This window comes from Marmota flaviventris, chromosome 12 (genome assembly GCF_047511675.1).
Source record: "Marmota flaviventris isolate mMarFla1 chromosome 12, mMarFla1.hap1, whole genome shotgun sequence".
Classification (NCBI taxonomy): Eukaryota; Metazoa; Chordata; class Mammalia; order Rodentia; family Sciuridae; genus Marmota; species Marmota flaviventris.
The window spans coordinates 35,159,898-35,175,922 of record NC_092509.1 but is presented as its reverse complement, the minus strand read 5'-3'; the positions used below and the strand labels follow the sequence as shown (position 1 = coordinate 35,175,922).

At 34.5% G+C, this 16,025-nt stretch overlaps 1 protein-coding gene across 1 annotated transcript in view; it reads left to right on the top strand.

Annotated features, from left to right (window-relative positions):
• The window catches only part of Malrd1 (MAM and LDL receptor class A domain containing 1), a 658,798-nt gene that overhangs the window by 46,564 nt on the left and 596,209 nt on the right, over positions 1-16,025 (top strand). The window contains exons 6-7 of the mRNA XM_027928635.2: positions 11,501-11,602; positions 12,428-12,574. Coding sequence (XP_027784436.2) covers positions 11,501-11,602; positions 12,428-12,574 — 249 coding nt within the window. The remainder of the gene's footprint in view (positions 1-11,500; positions 11,603-12,427; positions 12,575-16,025) is intronic.

The window sequence follows — 16,025 nt, the reverse complement described above, 5'->3', positions numbered from 1 at the left end:
CAGTGTAGAACACAGGGTTAGGTGCAGGCAAAGCCAACTCAACTGTTGACTTCTCTTAAGTTCCCATCTCCCCTAACCCCACCCCCCTTACCCTGTGTGGTTTCCTGGATCCAGAGCACAGCCAGTCTGTGCTTGATACTTAATGAGACATTTAATTTCTGACCCTGATCACTTGAGCAATATTTTTATACTTCTCAGATTTATAGTTTTCTGCAGAAATTTGGGCCTGCCAAACTAGCCCTGTTCATTGGCCAGTCTAGCTAATTACCCTCAAAAGCAAAACAGGCAATGAAATCAGCATCAGCTGGGGTTTTTCCATGCTGGGTGGCTGCCATTGAAACTGTATTGACATTACAGATTTGCACAGGAACATTCTTGGGTGGAGCTTGGGAGTTGACATTGCCTGTAATAAGACCCCACTATCATTTCTGACATGAACTTTCTCTCCATCATTGGCTCTGGGAACTAAAGTCATTTCCCTAATTGCCCATGATCCACATACTGGGATAAAGGCCAAGGTAGATGGGCCATAATAAATATTCAGAAGACAAATGCCAGATTTTGTAGCAAGCACTTAAAAGACCTCTAAAAATTCACTACTGAAGGTTAAAAAAAAAGTGTAATTGTACTTGGAGTGTAAACATTAGGAAATTTAAATATTCAAGCGAAAGTTGTGGTCAAATTGTAAAATGTTGAGCTTTACAATTTCTAAGACAACAGTTCTAGACATCATTGTAATCATAAGGCATTTGAGATGGTGTAGAAATTAAATTTACTAAAGAGATGAGGCGTCAGTGAATTTTAAGACTAATTTGGTTGCCTATGCCTTTCACCTGGATGTTAAATTCATACCCTATGACAAGATTCAGGACTAGAGAAGAAGACTTTGAAATTCAAGGCTGAAATTACCCATGGAAGGTAGACCTGCATGGATACCAGTGACGTTAAAATGGATGTCATGAACCAAGATGTTTTTCACATACAAGAATAAAAATTGTATAGAAGCAAAATTAGGTATCTACAAAAATTATAACCTTAATTTTAGGCCCTGTGTTTTATACCATCTCTTGGAACATCTGCAAAAGAAGTGGTCTTCTTTTGGAGAAAGGCAAGATTTAAGTAAAGTCACATAGTGTGTTCTCTGGAGGTGAGGGTGCAGGGAGAGTTTTATCCCCCTCCCCCCACAAAAAAATAAGAATTGAGAGCATATTTAAATTTTTAGAAGGAAAGCACAGCATTATGAAATATTAATAATGGAGAAAAAGCATAAAGCATTATCAGATAGCATTGGCATTTGGATGTTGTTACATTTTATAAATGACAGGAATATGAGAGATAGTAAAATTAAGTAGCATTAAATTTCTAAATGGGACTCTCTAGTCCAGTTCAAGCACTATCATAGCAGAATAAACCTAGTTAATCATCAGAATCACATGGGGGGGATGATTGATTCTGGGCTTCCCTCCAGAACTTCTACGTGGGAATCACAAACCATGTGGCTTGCATTTTCAACAAGGTTCTGGGGATAATTTTTATGAAGAGAGCAAGACCGAGTTCAAGGAACAGGATTGGCATTTAGGAACCATGGGTCCTGGTTCCTCGTTGATAGTCTTACTTGGCAACAACTGCTTTGGAGCAGAGTCCCAGCTGACTAGAGTCAGCGATTTCAGTCTCATGCAGGCCTGAGGTAGTGGTGGAGCATCAGAGGCCTGTAGGCAAAGCCAAACCAACCTCGCTTTTCCATCAGAAAGCCCTATTCCAACAGAGGATAAGGTCAGAATGCATTTAGGTGTGAGAAAATAGACAAGTTTGCTTAAATGACCTCAGAAGTGAAAAAAGAAGCAGTTGTTGGCATTCGTTCTTCACTCCAAATCTGTTAAAGTCAAGGACTGAGTGATTTTTTCTGCCATTTGCCTTATGCTTACTGCCTGACAATCATAAGGATCACCAGAGCTCTTACATGTCAAATTTAGGGCAGAAAGAAGGCCGAGGTAGGCAGGGGCTCTATCTTTGACCTTGTCATTGGCTTCACAATTGTTACAATAGTAACTTGAGTTACTAGAGAAGGTAATAAAAGTGAATATTTAGCTTTTAGCCTCGGGAATAAAGAAAGGCAAGAAGAGGTTTATGGACTGAATGGGCAAATGTATTTGCTACAGAATCTCAAAATCAACCTGCTTTGAACTAAATTATATTTTTTACCCAGAAATCTTTTCCCTCTCCTACATTCTGTCTTTGGCATATTCATCACCAGAAGACCTACTCTGAAATAAATACTAGGGAAATGTTTCAGGTGGAAAAAAAAAATCAAAAAGTATTACCAGAGGAAAACTTGTAACTTCAAGAATAAAGCAAAAAAAAAAAAAAAAAAAAAAACCCTGAAATCACAAATAACTGAATAAATAGAATACTTTTATCTCCTAAAGATTGTGTATATGTATGTATGTATATACATATACACACACATATATATAACTATACACATATAATTATAGAATAAAGTGAAGAACATAAAATTCTGTGGCTGTAGCACTTCTATATCTCATTTGAAATGCTAACCAGCTCTGAGTGTTAAACTAAGAGATGCCTATCCTTAGAATGAACAATAAACACAAGTTAATGACAAAATTGAACATATCAGAATATTCAGAAGTTGAAATAATACACTAAAGGCGAAGAGAATTAGAAGGAGAGAACAGAAATGTGGAGTATGGGTGGTAAGGGAACAAAGGGTAAGACAAGTAAAAAATAAAATTAACAAATTATAATTATAAAATTATTACATTGAATATAAGTGGTCTCAGCATTCCTATCTGAACTCATATGGTATGAGATTGGAACAACAATCAGAATCATCTTTATTCTGACTATAAAAACCCATTTTAAATATGGTACAGATTAAACAAAAATAAAGGGGTGCAGAAAGATGTACCATGTAATAAAATCAAAGAAAGGTGGAGTGACCATATTCATGTCAAAATTGTTGTTCAAAACAAGGAAAATTAATAGGGATAAAGTAGGACCATTATATAGTAATAAAGGGTAAATTCACTAAGAAAATATGATCCTAAACATGTACACACCTAACAACAGTACACCAAAATATATGTGTCAAAACTATTAGAATTTAAAGAATTAAATAAGTCCACAATTATATCAGGAGATAGATACATAGATATAGATATATCAATAATCATGACAAATACATAAGAATATAGAAAACTTGAACAAAATCATTCACTAATTTGATATAATTGACATTGATTAAAATAATACATAATAGGTCAAATAGAACAGAATACAATGTGCATATGCAACATTAACCATTGATAGTCAGCAGCAAGGGTCCAAGGGTGCAGCAATACAGACGAAGGACAATATTTAAGGAGGCGCTAGAATTTTACTGCTAGACTCTACATGTGTCCTTCATCTCCACTAAATTCCTATGTCGAAATCCTAATGTCCCTGTGACTGTAATGTAAAGATGGGATCTTTAAGAAGTAATTCAGTAAAATCCTAAGGATGGAGCCCCATTTGCTACTACTCTGTCTTCAAAAGAGAAGGAAGATGCCGTCTCTCTCATTGTGTGTGTCTTATGGGTTCTTCTCTCCTGTGTGAGGACACTGAGTACAGCATCCATGCACAAGCCTGGAAGAGAGGTCTCACTAGGACCCTTATCTTATGCCTCCAGCCTCCAGATCTGTAGGGAAAATAATTCTGTTGTTGAAGCCACCAGTCTATGGTATTTTTTTATTGCAGTCTGGACAGACTAAGATGCTTACTAACTGAGATAAAGGATATTTAGATGTAACATTTAAAAAAATCAAAACTAATAAAAAAATCAATGGTAAACAAAACATTAGAATGTTTAAGATGGGATCAGTATTATTAAATTTTATCAGGCGCCAGTATGGCTTAGAATCTTAATATTTGGGCCATGAAACAAGTTTTAAGAATCTTAAAGGAACTGAAATTATACAAAAATAGGTATTTTGACTATAATGAAGTCAAACTACAAAACTAGGAAATCCACAATTATTTGGAATTTAAACATCAGACTTTTAAAAACATACTTTGAAATAACCATGTATTTTGAACTGAATAAATATGTAAATATAACTTACTTAAATTTGTATAATAGTAGAATATAATTATAGCTGTACTTACAAGGAAATTTATATATATATATATATATATATATATATATATATATATATATATTTGTTAAGAAAGAAGAAAGGTCTCAAAATAGTAATTTTCTATCTAAAGAAAGTAGAAGAAGAATAAGGTAAGAATAAGCACTATGAAAATTACATATATATAGTAGTAAATAATAAAGTTGAAAATATAAAATAGAGTAAATTATTGAAAGAAAAGTTGATCATTTTAAAAGATAAATAAAATTGGTGAAATTCTAGTTGAACTGACCAAGAATAAGGAGACATGACATGCATTACCAATACCATAAAAACATTAAAAGGATAATATTAATAATAATAAGGGAAAACTGAAAATAACTCTATGCCAATAAATTCAATAATTTAATTAAAATGGTTAAATTTCTTGAAAGCCTCCAACTACCAAATCACTAAGAAGAAAGCAATAACTTGAAGAGGTTCATGTTTGTTGAATAAGACTCATAATGAAAATCTTCATTAAAGAAAATTCTAGAACCACACGGTTTCACTGGCAAGTTGTATCAAATATGTAGGGATAAATTGCCACCAGTTCCATACATTCTATTTCAGAAAACAGAAATGATGAAAACACTTGTCACCTTATTTTGAAACAATGACTTTGCCCTAACACAAAATCCAGGCAAAAATACAAGAAAACCTCAGGTCTCAAGTCTTCTGCAAAATAGTATGAAACTTCCAGCAATATATAAAAAGATAATAGAGTGCAACCATTCAGGGAATTTAAAGCTGGTACAATGTTTGAAAATCAATCAATGTCATTCACCATATTGACAGACTGAAGAAGAAAAAGATCCTGAGATGATCTTAGTAGATGCAAAACCATCATTTGACAAAATCAAAAATATATTCATGATCCAAAACGTCAGCGAACCTATGAACTTTTTTAACCTGATAAAGGTTTTGTACAAAAAGCCTACAGCTAACATCACACCCAATGATAAGAGAATCATGCTTTGCTCCTAAATTGGGGAATCACTCATCATTTCCAGGCAACAACACACTGGAAGTCTGGCGATATTCTTAAGGCAATTAATTAGAACAGAAGGGGGAAATGTCTCTGAAAGTAATGTGATTATCTATACATAACGTTTCATGGAATTTACTTAATTTTAAGCTACAGAACACTGCATTTTGCATGTCACCTTGTTTAGGGGCATGCTCACCTCCTTTGTATTATTACAGTTTTAGTATATGTGCTGCCAAAGTGAGCACAGATTTATTTTTACGAAGTTTCTAGCTAGTAAATGAATTTATCATGGTAGAAAGATGCAAAGTCAATATAAAATCTTATTTATTTTCACATAATATCAATGACTGATAAAAATGAAAATGAGGAAAAGGGAACCACATATAATAGAATCAAAGTTAATTCTTATGCATCTAACAAAATATTGTATCTGCATTTGGGAGACCGCAAAACACTGATGAAAGACATTGAGAAGAGCTAAATATTAATTTTACTTTAGGTAAATTTAGAAATAAATTTAAAAGAGTAATGGTCACTTTTTAAGTTGAAGTGATAATGATGGTGAGAAGTTTATGTGCTTAATTCATTGGACAATTTGCAGAAAAAATTGCTATTATCTTAGTATACTGAGTAAATATGTATATGTATATTTCTGTTTACTATGAAAATGTAAACAACTTTACAAAAATGCTTAGTTATAGGTATTTTCATGGTGTCTGAATACTTTTACATTTTGGGAAATAAAATTAAGGTCTCCTTATAGTATTAGAGAAGTCTTAAGACTATTTTCATACCTTCGAATACTACCATTCTAGCCTCTGCCCCTCCCAAGATGTAAAAATTCATTTTACATTTATTGGAAAGTGAATTTCTCTACACTCTTTCAAGGTAGCAAGTGTAAAAAACAAATCAAGGTTTGTGACTGTGATTAAATAAGAATGTGTTTAATCAGTGATTCTTGAATAACACTGATTCTTGAATAAATTGCTGATTATAATTTTTATAATGATTACTTGCTGTGGCTCAAAATCAGAATATTGTGAAATTCTGTGAATATTTTTGACTTTCCAGGACCATGCCTTAGACATTTGTGAAATGGCACAAATACATAAGTCATCCCTTAATTAGGATCTTCATGATATATATATATATATGTGTGTGTGTGTGTGTGTGTGTGTGTGTGTGTGTGTATAATCTAGTTAAATAACTAAAGACCTGTTACCTTTTTTCTTAACTTTCAGTTAAGTTTGAAGACCCAGTAAGTATTTATTGAAATCCATTATCAATTTAAAAAAATTGACAACTGAATTGCCTAAAACAATTGAGGTCAAAACTGGTGTCAATTGTAACTTTTCCTGCAATAGCCTTGAGACTTGGACTTCATTCTGTAACATTTCAGAGTTTCTAGCCAGTTTCACACAATCTGTTTGTGTGAGATAAGATTTCAAGGAGGACAGCCCTTAGGCATGTGACTTCCTTGGTATGGTGACCTTGAAATGGTTGGCCAGGCTTCCTCCTATTGATTATGCAACCTCTCCAAATATTCTCCTACAGTCAAATCGTGGTGCAATGTAAGAATGAGTGAGAGAGAGAGATGGAGAGAAAGAGATAAAATATGAATGAATATGAATGTAAATATAAATAAGTGATATGTTTAAAAAGTTTCAGACTCTGGGATTGAATGCATTCAAATAAAAATGTATATCTGGGAGATTTATTATTTATGCATACCATACCACCACACATACCATAATTTTTGTAGTATAATTTCTAGTTTTGGGGCCAATGATACTAAAAATAGTTGGTATTGGAAAAAAAATTAAATGCCAATTGGCACAAGATATATTTTAATTCCATGCAATTTGGCCTTTACTATTTTGCTATGTTTTATATGACAAATTAGAGGTACTATACAACATTTAATTGAACTATGACCAATATTTAATTATGTAGTTCTAGGGGGCAGAAGATTTGTAGCTCTTATATGAACCTACAAAAATTACAGTTTTAATTGTTTAATGATAATTGTTATTTTGCAATCTTAGCTTCATTTATTGCAAACATTGTGTTAATTGCCTATGCAGTTTTATTTTTAGTATATTTTAGACTCAAGAGGATTTGCATATTCATCATTTGTAAACTCCTGTTATGAGAAACCAGATTATGGATGTATTAGTAAATCATTTTCATAACCAATTGCTTCAGTCTTATCACAAATAAAATATAAGTGATTTTTATATGGCCTACAATATTTTTAAAAATTTTCTGTGGATTTTTCTTAGGGCCATTTATTTATTCATTAGTTAAATAAATATATGTTTAGCATCTATATTTTGCCATGAATTTTTCTTGGGAATGGGGAAACAGCCATTGAAAAACAAAGAGTAATCATCCCATTCGTGGATTTTCCATTTTAGTCAGAAAATGAAATATATAAGAAATAAATAAGAAATATATTTTGTGTTCAGGGGGGGAATATTTGAAAACAAGAAAATGTAAAACTGAAGTACAGAGTGACAGAGGTAAGATGAGATAGTGAAGTTTAGAAAAGAATCCTTAGCCTGTCTCCATTAAAAGCACATTAACTGATCAGAAAAGCCAGGGGGTGGGTGAAGAAGCCTGTGCTTATTGGAAGAAACTCTAAATGCAAAGACCTGCAAGAGTAAGCCTGGTTTGCATGAGGAAGATCAAGGTGAGGATTTTAATGTTTTCTTCACAGAGATTGGAATCTCATGGAAGGATTTCAAAGGAGAAGAGACATAGTCTGACTGACACTTCTAATGATAGTTAATGGGGCCAAGGGCAAGGACAAGGTAGCAAATTAAGAAGTAATTGCTATAATCTAGAAATAGATGTTTCTTGGCAACAGAGCTGGGGGTAGTGTGGAAGTGATGAAGATGTGGTAAGATTTTGAATGCATTTTGCACATAAGTAAGAATTTGCTGATGAAAAATATGTTTTGTGAGAGAGGACATGAGTCATGGAGGACTCCAAATTTCTTGCCTGAACTAGGAGGATAGGGTTGTCGTTAGCTGAACATTAGATTGGAAATACTGTTTGAAGAGAAATTTGAGGAGAAAGAAATGAGAAGTTCACACTGAATTTGATTTCTGTGGAGGTGCCTGTTAGCCATCTGAGTGTTTGCATCCAGGATAGCTGAGCTAGAATCCAACAAAAGGTCTGAGCCTCTGTTAGAATTTTAGAGTCATTAGTATCTAGGAAAAACTTTAGAGGCACGAGGCAGTGTGATCCTAACAATATTGTGAGTGGGTAGAGAAGGAAAGAGAATCAAGGACTGACCTCTGGAGCAATCTGATGTTGAGGAACTGAGGGAAAACCAGCAAGGGAGACTGAGTAAAAACAACTAGTAATGTAGAAGGAAAACTAGGAAAAAAGTATGTGCTGGTACCCAGAGAAAAAATTATTTCAAAAAGGAATGAGTAATCAAGTATAATCCAAATAGTACTGATAAATAAGTAGGTTGAAGAGAAAAAAAATTAATATTAGGTAGAGCAATATGGAGGTTGACCTTGATTATATGCAGTTTCAGTGGAGTGGTAAAGGGAAAAATTATAATAATAAAAATGAAATACTAATCCCTGTTGCAGCATGGATGGACTTTGAACACATTATGCTGAGTCAAAAAAAGGTAGGCCCCCAATCCACTTAGTATATGTTTCCATTTATACAAAATGTCTAGAGTAGGCAAATCCATAGTGACAAAAATAAGATTAGTAGTTTTCAGGGTCTGAAAGAGAGGATAGAATGAAGAATGTGTTAATCAACTTTTGGTCATTTTAACAAAATACCTGAGAAAACCAACTTAAGGGCGAAAAGAATTATACTGGCTCAGGGTTTCAAAGGTTTTAGTCCATGGTTGGTTGGCTCCACTGCTATAGGTCTGTGATGAGGCCAAGCATAATGGAGGGGAACTATCTTGGTGACGAAGAAGCAGAGAGAGAGAGAGAGAGCAAGAAAGGGGGCAGGGATAAGTGCAGTCCTCAAGGGCACCCCCCAAAAAGCCCACTCCTTTCAACTATGTTTCACCCCCTATAGTTTTGACTACTCCCAGTAGTCCACCTAGCTATGAATCCACTAATGAATTCATCCATTGATGAGGATAGAGCCCTTATGGTCCAATCACTTCCCCAAAGCCCCATATCTGAATAGTGCTGCATTGGAGACTAAGCCTCTGACACATGAGCCAGATCCAGACTATAATGGAGAGTGACTACTAATGGGTGTAGGAATGTACTTTATGGTCATGAAAATGATTTGGAATTAGATAGTGGTGATGATTGCATAACACTATGAAAGTACAAAAGCCACTGAATTGTATGCTTTAAAATTGATTCCTTGAAGGCTAGGGCATGGAACTCAGTGGTAGAGTACTTGCCTAACACATGTGAGACCTTAAGTTCAATCTCTAGCACCAGACACATGACAAAAAGTAAAATGGTTTAAATGGTGAATTTTACATGCTATAAATTTTGCCTTGATTAAAATATTCATGGGGATAGGTTCAAGAGAGAGCAGAGAGGACCTGGAGTTGGAGTCCTGAGAAAAAAATAGCACTTTGAAAAGTTAGCTAAAGGTTGTTAGGTCAATAATAAAGATTTTCTTAAGATGGATGAAATTTTGACCATTTGGGTGTGGAAAGTAATTATCTTACAGAGAAAATGAACATGTGGATATAGAAGAGAGAAAAGAAAATTGCCGGAATGAATCTTTCAATAGGCAAGAGGAGATGTAATTCTGTACAGATGGAAAGAGTAACCCCAAATGGAACATGGGCTTCTGTCCAGTTACAGAAAAGGATTATGGACAGCATGGCAGAGAGAGGCATGGAACCTGGGGAGATTTCTTCTGATTTTTCTCATTTTCCCAGTGAAATATACAGAAAGATGAAGAGCTGAGGAATAATGAGATGATAGGAATCACTGGAATTTTAAGGAAGGAATAGAAATTTTTGAATAGATTTCTAGCATTGAAGAAAAGGGAAGAATCGGGATTGGCATGATCCACTGAAGTGAGTGGTCGTGAGAACGAAGCCATCAGTCAGCTTCATCGTGGGCCTTTCTCCATACCCATGTGGCAGCAGAGATATAGGCTGGACTTGGTGCAGAGTTGTATTTACCAGAGTTTTTTTCAGGAGAGTATAGGAAACCATAGAAAGGGCCAATGAATGAATTCCTGTCTAATATCTGTAATAAAAGAAATAAAGAAGTGATAGTGGATGAAAGGAATTGAAATTGTAGGTGCTGGTGCTGTCAGAGTACAGTCATATGCTTAGTGACACACATACACTCTAAGAAGTGCATCATTATTCAATTTCATCATTGTGCAAACTTCATGGAGCATACTTACATAAGCTAAGACATCCATGGCATCATTGGGTGATAAAATCTTGCAGGACCACTGTCTTATAGATTGTCTGTCATTGATTGAAATATTGTTATGCCGCACATAACTGTAGTGTTAGAGTTGAGATACTAAAAGGAATGAGCTAGAAAGATAGAGTAATGATTGGGAAATAGACCACTTGAAAATAAGGAAATGTATCATTAATGATGACCATAATCAATTAGAGAAGTGGTGGTAGATCCCCTTTCATTGAAGTTCTCCGTTGAGATCATCAGAAAGGAGAGATCAAGAAAATGGGAATCAAGGAGAAAGTGGATACTGAAATGAGTGAAGTGAACCCAAACCCCACATCTTCAGGGAATAAGAGGTGGTATGCCAAAGTTTGAGATGACTCCAACAAGCAGGTGCAGTGAGGGGAGCCCTTTGATGTTAAGAGTCAAAACCTGGTATTAGGAAGGTGAGAGCAAGAATTGTCTAGAATTATCAATAGGAGCAAGTAGGATGTCAAGTCCACACTCATGTCCTTTTCAAGTCCACAACCCCAAAAGGCAGGGACAATTTAAGAGGGCATCAAAGAAGATAGTTGCAAGGCAGATCTACCTTCCCGGTACAGGACACCATCTATTATATTAGACACACAAACAATTGTAATAACAAGCTCTTCATTTTAAAATTTAAGGTAGGTCCTTACTTTTGTGGAAACACAGAAATTGTTATTTAGGGCTTGCCAGTCACCATGGAGATATGATTACAATACAGAGACATCCAATGCTTGTTTTATTCTACTTACGTGTGTGTGTGTGTGTGTGTGTGTGTGTGTAAAGTAAGGCTGCCTAAGGGATGATGATGCCATACCTTAGAGAGGACTTGAGTGGAGAATTCATGGTAGAGTGAATGTTAACATTTTAAGAAACATGAGCCTTTCCAGGGTACCCGCATCTCATGTCTTGCCATTCTTTAAATTTAACAGATGAAATTTTACCATGTCAAGAAGCACTGAATACCGAGCAGGAATCATGTCATCCAGATATGAGTCTCTGCAGATTTGATTCTACAGGTGAAGAATTGAGAAGTAAGTGTTAAAATGAAATGCCCATCTTGTAGGTGCTGACACAATTTATGAGTCTCAGCGACTAATCATAGGAATGTGCATCTGCTGGCCTTTGTTGACTTAGTATCCTAGTTAAATCTGTACTCTTTTGGAGTTGGTAATCTACTAGAACAGTGAAAACTACTAGTACATCTATTGAAGGTGATGTTTTATAGAACAATTCCATTGAAGACCATCTTGCAATTACATAATGTTTCTCCTTTAAAATTCCAATGTAAACTGGCTGCATTCGCACGTCTGTAATCCCAGTGACTCAGGAGGCTGAGGCAGGAGGATGGAAAGTTCAAAGCCAGCCTCAGCAATTCAGCGAAGCCCTTGGCAACTTAGTAAGACCCTGTATCAAAATAAAACATTAAAAAAGAGCTGGGGATATGGCAATTTCATCTGTTAAATTTACTGCACCTCAGCAGAATCTTACTAGTCAAGTGTCCCTGGGTTCAATCCCTGGTACAAAAAAAATTTCCAACGTAATTATGAATAACACGTAATTTAAACTAATTCTATAAAGTTGGTAAGATCAAGCATTATGCCATTTTAAAAAATGGAAACCAAAGTGGTGATAGAATTAAAACTAGGAGTGTCTTATTTTATGTGTATTGTTCTCATGGGAAAAGATGCTCATCTGGATTAACTGAAGACCTCTGGTAAAATAGAGTTGCTTATCAGGTCAAATTTCCAGATTGTGTGTGTGTGGGCCTCTGAGTTAATTAACCCACATAACCCTGGTTGAGCCATCACTCTGGTAAGCTATTATAGTCTGCTAAGATCTTCCTCTTCCCTCTGCAGTGTGTCAACCCTGTTCCTTTGACTTTGACATGTGTGACTGGACAGCAGAAGCATCTGCTGGGCAAATTTCTTGGACGCGCACAAAAGCCAGCGAGTTCACAGCAACAGAATCTGCACATCAGCAGACTCTTACTAGCAATGATGAAGGTAGCAAATAAAATACAATGTATTTTATGTCTAAGTCTTAGAATTGTGCTTTATTGTAACTAGTGATGAGACATTAAAGTGGGGTTTTGAGGATCATATTTTATTGAAAGTATATTATGCCATAGATATTGAAAGTGACAAAATAATCATATTTACAATGCTGTTAAAGCAAAGTTATAATATATTAACTCTCTTAGTTTGCAAATTTATTATTTTATTATTGTCAGGAGATACTGAGTTTTGTATGAACAAAAAAAATTAAGACTTTATTTATGGATTTTATTTATCTTTGGTATTGGGGATTGAATCCAGGGCTGCTTTATCCCTGAACTATATTCCTAATCCTTATTTTTATTTTGAGGCAGAGTCTTGCTAAGTTGCTAAGGGTCTCACAAAGTTTCTGAGGCTGAGTTTGAATTTGAGATCCTCTTGCCTCAGCCTTCATAGTTGCTGAGATCAGTTGACTTTTACCAAGTCTATATACAGGCTCTTTGTTCTGTCAGTGAGTTTCTTATTAAAATTGGTACTTTCTGTTTACTTTTCTCCCTGTTGTCATTTTGGGGTGGTGAGATGGGAATATGGTTATTCTTCTGATTTATTTTTTAATCAATGGTTTGCAAATTTTATATATGTTACCATTACGTCTATTCTTAATTTGAACACCTATCTTTAAATTTTATTACCAAAATGTAAAGTATTCAGTATATCTGTGTTTTTTTGAATATGATAAAAAAAACTTGACATGATTTAACTACTATTTTACCCTTTTCTGGTTTTGAGTTATAGTTTAGCATTTTCAGAAGAGTTTTAAGTCAACAAGTTAATTTTTTATAATTATGACAACTATGTATTTTATTGTTTCATTCCTTTACTACTGCTTTTTATTTTTATGTATTATTTGGGGGTTGAGAATTAAACCCAGGGCCTCCTGCAGATGGGCAAGTGCTCAGCCACTAAGCCACATCTCCAGGCTCTTACCATTGCTTTTCAAATTTCCTGTGGTCCCTTTTGGTTCTCTCTCTCTCTCTCTCTCTCTCTCTCTCTCTCTTTAAATTAATTGTTATTTTACCAATAAAAGATCTGTGGTGGTGATAAACTCCCTTAGGATTTATCAACTTAAAATGCTTTTAAATTGGTCTTACTCTCAGATAAAAAGTTATCTGGTCAGACAATTTTAGAATTAAACTTATTTTCCTTCTAAGTACCTGTTGATTACCCCTCTCTATTCAAATAGTTACTTACTATAATTGAGAAGTCTGAGTTCATTTAATCTATTTCAATTTAATGCAGGTTTTTTACAATGTCTTTTTTGATGTTTGAAATTTTCACTGTGATTAGTGCAGGTGTTTTTAAATTTTTTCAATGCTCATAACACATTATTTCATCACTTTAGGAAAGTGTTTGTTATTCTATTCAAGTGATTTTTACTGCTTCTTTTCTTCTTTTGTTCCTATTAGATATACTAAAGAGACACTAATAATTTATACTTCATAACTTCACTGCCCTTTTTAGAATTTTCTGTACTATATAGTCTATTTTGAGTTATATTTTTAGTGCTGCTTCCTGAAACGCTTTTTTTTTCTGTAACTATGTTCAGTCTAGATTATATTCTTTTGGACATTTAATTTCTGTACTTTGTGCATGCTTAATGATGCTCTTCTTGTTTTATTTCAGTTTTCCTTCTTCTATTTAGTGTATTGTAGCTGTCCATAATGGTGGGGTTCACTCTAGCATATTCATAATCCTGTACTTTTTATGGTAGTACAGGTACCTTATAAATATAAAATAATCCTAATTCCTTTCTCCCAACCCTTGTACTATTGTTACCATGCATTTCATTTATACATAAAATATAATGATCAGACATAATATTGATATTATTCTCTTGACCAAATTATTATTTTTTTAGGTCAATAAAAAATTATTGCTTTATTCTTAATATTTATTCTCTAATGCTATTTTTTCCTTCTTGTAGATCCAGTCTTCTCACCTATATCATTTTCTTCTTCTCTGAATAACTATTTTTAATTCTTGCAAAGCAGATTCCTTCATGTTTTAGAAAGTTTTATTTCTCCTTCATATTGCAGGATGATTTCATAGGACACAGAATTTTGGGTTGGTGATTTGGGGGTGGTGGTGGTCTCAACACTAAAAATTTAACTCCATTCTATCCTTGTTTGTGTGATTTTTATAATTCATCTTTGCTCCTTTATAGGTAAGATATATTTTTCCCTCTGGCTTCTATCAAAATATTTTCTTTTATTTTTCTGCATTTTGGATATATATGAAATTTATTCTTTCTTTCTGTTTGTTTATTTCTAGCATTTATTCTACTTAGCATTTTCTGAGTTTCCTGGATCTTTGATTTCATGGCTGACACTATTTGGAGAAATTCTCAGTCATTATTTCTTCAAATATTATGTCTGTTCCTTTATTTTTCTTTTTATCTTCCCATTTCACATCCATTGTACCTTTTGCCATTTCTTCACAGCCCTTGGGTAATCTATTTCTTTTTTTTCCCCCACAATTTTATTTCTGTGTTTCAGTTTTGTAAGTTCGATTAGCATGTCCTCAAGATCCGAGTCTTTCCTCACCTGTGACTAGTTTTCTAATGAATCCAGAAACACATTCTTCATTTATGTTACAGTTTTTGACTCTAAATTTCCATCTCTTTGCTTACGTTATCTTACCTTTTCTATTAGAATGTGAAGCATATTAATCAGGGTTGTTTTAAATTCCCCATCTGAACATTCAGATATTCTTGCCATATCTGAGTCTGGTTCTGATCTTGCTTTCTTTTCAAATTGTGCTTTTGCCTTTTGGTATACCTTGAAATGTTTTTGCCAAGAGTCAAATTTACAAAAAGTGGCGATTTATTGTGTGAAAGGTGTCGAGGTAAATAGTGTGAGCTGTTTTTTTTTTTTTTTTTTTTAATCTGGCTAGCTGTTTTGTTTTGTTTTGTTTTGTTTTGTTTTTTAATCTGGCTAGGTGTTAGACTGCTTACTCTGCTGTAGCTATCTATATCTGAGGATGAATTTTGCCTGACTTTCTTGTTTTTTTCCTCTCTATTGTCTTTGGGCTCCCTTGCAGACTTTTTACATAATATCTGAGACACATAGCTCTGTGATTGTATCCCCCCATTATTGTCCAAGAGCCTTACTGACATGGTGGTATGTTGTGAGGGGAAGGGGAACATTCGTTGTAATCAATAGGCCTCCGATTTCAGTGGGAATGAGTCGCTGTTCTATGACCTTCAAAAATGCTTCTTAATCCCACTCCCCTTGCCTTAACTTGAGGAGAAAGAAAAGCTAGAGGGAGCTGAATCTGGGAATTCTCCTTGCCCCTATAAGAAGGCTAGAATGGATTGGAGTTGCATATTTCTCTTGTCCCTAGTCAGGTTAGACTCGGGTTAAATCTTTGTGATTTACATTGTAGTGAAATAGTTTCTCTT